Source organism: Balaenoptera ricei, chromosome X (genome assembly GCF_028023285.1).
Source record: "Balaenoptera ricei isolate mBalRic1 chromosome X, mBalRic1.hap2, whole genome shotgun sequence".
In the NCBI taxonomy this organism is placed as follows: Eukaryota; Metazoa; Chordata; class Mammalia; order Artiodactyla; family Balaenopteridae; genus Balaenoptera; species Balaenoptera ricei.
In genome coordinates, this window is record NC_082660.1 from 69,226,010 (window position 1) to 69,232,775 (window position 6,766).

The window sequence follows — 6,766 nt, forward strand, 5'->3', positions numbered from 1 at the left end:
ATATTTGAAGAAAACTGGGCTTAATTTACTTTTAATATTTTGCCTTTGATGGTTTGATCCATCTTCATAAAATCTAAGAAGGTAAAAAAGAATGGGGGTACTTTGTCACGTTCTCCCTTATCATTTTCCACATCACTGTCAAATTCCTAAAATATAAACTAATCATGTTTCTTTCCCAGTTAAAAACCTCCTAATTTGTGAGATATAGGGCAAAGAGGAAGGAGAAACTTCTACTTTTATTTTATAAACATGTGACATATATGAATTTTTTTACAGTGAGTGTGTATAACTTTGCAGCAAGAGAGAGAAAACACACCCAAATCTAATACAGGGGAAAAAAAAAAGAAAAAGAAAAAGAAAATCAAAGATTCCAGTCCAAATTGCCCACAGGATAAAGTTTGAACATCTTAGGTCGATAGGAACTTCCAACTTCCTTGTTAATCTTCATCTCCCCACCTACACACCCCCACCCTACACAGATGTGCACATACACCCCTACTCGCCAGTGAAATAGAACTATCTTTTCTAAAGACACTGTGATTTGCCCTCCAACTTGCTTTTTTGTGTGTACACTTTACTCAATATAGAAAGCCCTGCCCTCCCCCTTGTTTCCAATCAGATTCATTCAAGACCCAACTCAAGACACACTTTTCCAGCCTATAACAGAGTTAGTGCTCTCTCCTCTGTATGCCACAGTATTGTGTTACACAATAGCTTCCCCCATTAAATTTTGGTCAGAGCAAGAACCATGAGTCATACGGTAGATATCTTTGAACCTCTCTTCCTCTTCCTTTTTCATCCTCTTCTCCCATGCCTGTGTCTGACACACAGAAAACATTCAGTAAGCTCTTGTTGAGTTAAGAAATAAATGAATGCATTAACAAATTAATATATTTTTCTAAGGTAGTAGAACTCATGTCTAGTGAAAAAATATTGTTAAAATACTTAATAAAGAGTAAAGGTCATTCAGCCTGAGAACCAGTGTGGTGTATTGGACAGAACTCCAGCTTTGGAGTGAAAGAGATCAGGGTTTGTTTTTAGCACCCACCAATTCCTAGCAGTGTGACCTTTGGCAAGTAACCTCACCTCAGTGGGCTTCACTTCTTTGTTTGTATAATGGGGCTAATAAAATCTACCTTGAAGACAGTTGCAAATACATAAATCACCTAGCTCAATGTCTGGCAAAATCCAAGTGCTCATTAAATGGTAGTTATTATTGTTAGTTTTATCAGCTTGTACAATGTTTTAGTTTGGTATATTTGATACCACCACACATTTGATTATCTATGCTAGCTGTCTAATGCCTGCTAATTTTTTCTCCTTGATCACATTGTAAACCTCTCATGTTATACTTTAGCCACTGTCCACAGTACCTAGCTCAGTGCTGACCACATACTCGAGTTTTAACTACTGAGTTAGAACTGTAGCTTATGGTGAAAAGAACACTGGATTTGGAGTCAGGAGATCCAGATAATGCTGAGCTATGTTAAGTAACTTTCCTTTCTCTGAGCCTTCTCAGCTCCTTCATTTGTAAAATTTAGGGAATAGACTTCTTGAGTCTTTTACAACTCATAAATTATGTGATTCTATGATTAGATAATTGATCCTTTTCCTGAAATAAAAAATTGTACTGTAGTTAAATAAGCCTCTACAGCCAGATAGAAAAATTTGGAGCCCAGGTAGGTTGACCAACCATCCCAGTTTTCCCAGAACTGTCCCAGTTTTAACACAGAAAGTCTTGTGTCCCATGAACCCTCTCAATCCTGGGGAAACCAACACAGTTGGTCTTCCTAGCTTCAGGTAGTTTGACAAGTAAAAGGTATTTTTCCTTTATAGAGGCTTACAACTTTTTTGTCTTGAATTCTACATTGACAACTAGTGTTTGGTTTTGGTGGTAGAGATGAGCAATTGAGTAGGAGAAAAAAATAAGAAAAGTCCATGATGTATAAACGAGTACCCTTCTCTGGGTGATGATAATTCAGTATCATTGAATCAGTCACTTTGGAGAACTTTTATGTACCAGGCACTGCATTAGGCTATGCTGTTAAATGTAGGCATGTAGAAGATTCTATCTCTGCACCCAGGCTAAGTATTTGTGTGTGTGTGTGGGGGGGTTAGGTTGGCGGGATATAGTACATATACCTAAGAAATGTCCCCACATACCACAAGGAGGTATATAATGAAGAAATATGTTAGACTGTTCAGGGAAGACAGAGGAAGACAGTGAGGACTAGAAGATGTAGAATTTAAGGCTGCAGAGGATTTGGATTGGTTATGGAAGTGGCTAGGCAGACAATCTAAGGGGTGTTACACATGCTGCTAGTTAGTGCACATGTCCTACAGGTAAATGACTGCTCATGGACTTCCAATTTTCATGAAAAAATACCAGTAGTTAAAAAAAGGAAGTTCTCCAAGAGGTGCAAAGGGAAGTTTGGGGTGTGAAGGGGTTGGGGTGAGATCAAGGGAACTGGGGAAACAGATTTACTTTTCAAATGGTCCCTGCAATTTTTATTCTGAGTTTTCCTCTACTTTTTAAGGTTATCTAACTTCAGTCTCTGCTGCCACAACCTTGTTTGTTTCTCAACACCGCATTATGGATATTGGCATGCTATAGGGGAAAGGGCAGAGGCTTCGAAAGCCTAAAAGACCTCCACCACTTACTAGCTTTATGACTTTGGGCAAGTGAACTAGCCTTGCTGGAGCTCTGTTTGCTCATTGATAAAATAGGAGCAAACATACCTACTTCACTGGGTTGTTCTGAGAAATAAGGATACAATTAATGAGTATAATATGCCTGATGTAGCTGGAAGATATTACCATTATGAATGGTAAGTTCCTCACCTATCTCCTTCTAGGGTTATGATCATATATTTGATTATTTGTCTAAGTAAGAGGCAAAATATCCTTCAAGTGGCCTCAGAAAAAGACTCCCAAAGGAGAGTTGGAAACACAGAGGGAACATACTCCTCATATCTCTGGAAATTCCTGGAGACCTGGAGATCCAGCCCCCTCCATCCACCCCTACAGCCCTGTAGTTTGTCTGTTTGTGTGATTTAAGTCGGGACAATAGCCCCTCTCAGGTCCATAAGAACATAAGTTCCTTGACTTGACTCTTCCTGTGTGTCATGCAAGCCGCATGGCTAGCAGAGCACGTACAGTTGGCTACTAATGATCTGCATGTGTTGAAAGCTGATTCCTTCCACTCTACTCCTGTGCACCGACAAGAACAGATTAACATGCATAAGCTCTAGGGCAAATTTTCCTGCTGCAGGGAATAAGTTCTTGTCACTTTACCAGGAAAGCTGGGTCACTGAGGGGTCTTATTACCTTCTCCAGGGCCTTTCTTTGGTTAACTTATGAAGTCCAAGAAGTTTGCTTTCAAAGCTGCTCAGTGTCTCTGTCAGCGCACCCTTTATTTTTGTAGGAATTTACCCCTCCCCACACCCCTGCCCGCAGCACCCCCTAGCTCTCCCCTGAACCCTTTTCAACTTCCTTTCAATTTCCCCCAAACCCTCTTCTCAACTTTCCCTCTATCCTCTCTCTAATTCCTCCATACCTCATCCAATCTCCCTCCACTCCAACCAGCCTCCTACTTTCTCCATCTCCCTATACCCCATCGCTCACTGACCTGTCACTACTCCTGGAATATTCAAGCTTCGAGACTCTTCCAATTCCCTCCCTCCCTCCCAACTTACTTCTGTCTTATTCTCTTCCCTCAGCTAATCCAAGAAAGAATTAAAACACTAGTAGAAATTGCCCATGTTTATTGAATTTAAAAAAATATCACTTGCAAATTTATTTTCTTTATTGAAAAGATGTTGCAATTGTTGTGATAAAGAAAATCTTGATAAGGAAAAAATCAAGTCGGTCTAACAACTATACTTTTTCAATGTTAGTTTCTATTATCTACTCTCATGCATATTGTTAGTATAAATTGTAATTAAAACATCCCCACATTAATGCAGGGTTCAAAGAGGGGGGCATGCAGGGTTGGCGGAAAAAAAAAAGCAGCTCAAAGTCGTCAGGTTCAGTCCATGATCCGAGAGGCAGGGTTGTTGTACAGGTAGCCTTAGTTCATTGCCAGAGATTCAGTGGAAGATTCTGGGAGCAGCAAACGCTGATGACAGCTGAGGTAACAGAAGACAGGTTGCTAGGAGCAGTCACTAGGACATAGGATCTACCCAGCAATTATTTCATCACGTCGTCTTCTATTCCACCTGTGCCTGAAGCAATTGTAGTGACAATAACGGGATGGAAAGGACACAGTGCGGGTACTCCACTCGATGTTAGGATCATGTGTTTCAAGCCAGTGGATTCCAAGAATCAGAGGATACCTTGGCGCATGAATAATGTCAAACTGGAGCTCTTCAACGTGGTTTCCAATTTTAACTTCAACAGGTGGTGTTTCCTTGGTTATGGGTCCATTAATCAATGGACGGCCATCTACGGTTTCGAGCATCAGAGGAAAGATGTTATTGCGGATGGGCAGCTTCTCTCGAAGAACCACAGAATGGTCAATGCTGTTTCTGTAGGAGCCTGAATCCACCATCGCTTGCTCAAAAAACTGTCGTCTTCCCAGTCGGATTTCAACAGTAAGCCAGAGAGTACGAGACATGGATATTGGAAGTGAGGGGGAGGCATATTTGTAGATTGGCCCGCCCGGGTTCCCCCTTACCGCCGGGCCTCGATGTTTCCCGCCTGCTGGGCACGATGAGGCTTGACAGGGCAATCTCTGGCGAAATGACCAGGATAACCACAGTAGAGGCACAAGTGGCCTTCACGGCGGCGGGCTCGTTCGGCTTCACTGAGGTGTGGCCGATTGCTTGAAGCCTGCACAGGCTGGTTTTCATCTGGTGGACTATCAAACCCAGCTTTCTCCTGAGAGGGACTTGCCTCTTGTGGACTTAGATCAGGCTTACCACTTAACTTCTCTTCTAGGGTGATGCATTGGGTGATCAGATCAGATAGGTTGGTGGCTGGGTTTGTGCGAGACAGTTCATCTCGGATAGAACTGGCAAGCCCTTCCTGAAATTGGATGCAGAGGGTGCTTTCATCCCAGTTTAGCTCTTGAGCAATGATGTGGAAGTGGGTCGCATACTGGTGGACATGGTCCTCCCCTTGGCAGAGCTTACGGATGCGGTGGTTGGCATCTTCCATGTTTTCTGGATTGTCAAAGGTATCCTGGAGCACTTGTATGAAACTTTCAAATTGCTCCAGCAAGGGGCTTTGGATATCTACTAAGGGCTGGAACCACTTTCCTGCTTCACCTGAGAAGCGGTTGCCAACAAAGCTTACCAGAGCTGCTTCGGTGGGATACAGGTGCCCTCTGACTCTCATGTAACTATTCAATTGAACCAGAAACTCAGGAAGCTTCTGGGCATCCCCATTGAAGGCTAAAGGGTATTCTAGAGGGAAAGCTTCAGCCTCTAACCCATTGGAAGACTGTGGAAACTCTGAAGCTGCTGATGTTTCAGCAGCTGTTAGGCCGTCCAGGGACTCCTTGGGTGTTAAGAGTCCTAGGAACTCCTGGGCATCTGAAGGATCCTGGAGCTCCTGGGGGGCAAGAAACTCAAGGGACTCCAGGTGTGTTGAGGTGTCCTGGCATTTTGGTGCCTCCTGGAGCTCCTGGGAATTTGGGGGATCCTGGAGCTCTGAATTCTGGGTCCCCTGGCCTGCTGGGGCATCCTGGGTATCTGGGGGCTCCTGAACCTCCTTGAATTCTGCGGGCTTCTGGACCTCCTGGGCCATTGGGAGCTTCTGAGGCTCCTTGGCCTCTGAGGGCTTATGGGATATCCAGGCTCCTGTGAGCTCGTGGACCATTGGAGGTGCCTGGGGATCCTGGGTTGCTGGGGACTCCAGAGACTCTGGATCTGCTGGGGACTCCAAGGATTTTTGGGGCTCCTGGGCTGCTGAGGGCTCCCAGGATGGGAGGTCCTGAGTCTCTCTGGGCTTCTGGGGCTCCTTGACCTCTGGGAGCTCTTGGGGTTCCAAGGCTGCTGGGAAATCCAGGGTCTCGGGGGGTCTCTGGGTCTCCTGGGCCTCTGAGGGCTTCTGGAGTGGTTCATCCTCTTTGGCTGCTTGGGGCTTCTGGAGCTCTGGGATCTGGGACTGCAAGGCAGCATTTTCCTCCATCAGCCGCTGCACTTGAGCCTGCAGAATTTCATTCTCCAATTTCAGAGCAATATAGGAGGCTGCTAAGTCCTCCACCATCTTTTGAGGAAATGGACTTGGTTTGGCAGTTTGCTGCCAAGAGAGAGTGGGTGAGCGCTTGTGAGGTCTTTCTAAAAGCTCCTCACAGGCAGATGTCAGGCTCCTTGAGTTTTCCAGAAAGTGGGGATTTGGGCCCCACCAAGGTTGATTAACAGGAGGTCACTGTGAGCCCCCGGAGCTCAGCAAAGGGAGGTGTCAGATACACTGTGAAGAGAGTGGGATCTGAGGATCAGAAACTGTGGAAAGCACTCATTCAAAATAAATCATGACAAAACTTGCCCAGCAGTGCTGGACTTCTTTTACTATAGGCTCATATTCATGAACTGGGTCATATATGCTGGCTCTGACCCCATGACATTTTAAGAACAGCATCTGACCAAATCCGTGTATTTATTTTGCATTCTTCTTTTGAAAGTGAGCATTATATTAGAAACAATTTCTCCATATTTTTTCCTGTTTTATATAGTCTTTAATTTCTAATGTCTGCCTAATATCCCAATGTAACACTTGGATTTTAACAGCTGCTTTCAATGACTAAATCAAATGTTTGAGCAAT

The 6,766-nt window shown here is 44.0% G+C and overlaps 1 protein-coding gene across 2 annotated transcripts; it reads right to left on the reverse strand.

The window, feature by feature from the left end:
- Positions 1–4,671: 4,671 nt before the first annotated feature.
- Positions 4,672–6,210, reverse strand: RTL3 (retrotransposon Gag like 3). 2 transcript variants are annotated; one of them, XM_059911670.1, is made up of 2 exons: positions 5,800–6,210; positions 4,672–5,709 (listed from the first exon to the last, which is right to left on the reverse strand). In XM_059911670.1, exons 1-2 carry the CDS (start codon positions 6,208–6,210, stop codon positions 4,672–4,674), a joined length of 1,449 nt encoding a protein of 482 aa, XP_059767653.1. The 2 variants fall into 2 exon arrangements, with proteins under 2 accessions (XP_059767653.1, XP_059767652.1); XM_059911669.1 differs by having other exon boundaries at positions 4,672–6,210.
- Between the last annotated feature and the right edge of the window lie 556 nt (positions 6,211–6,766).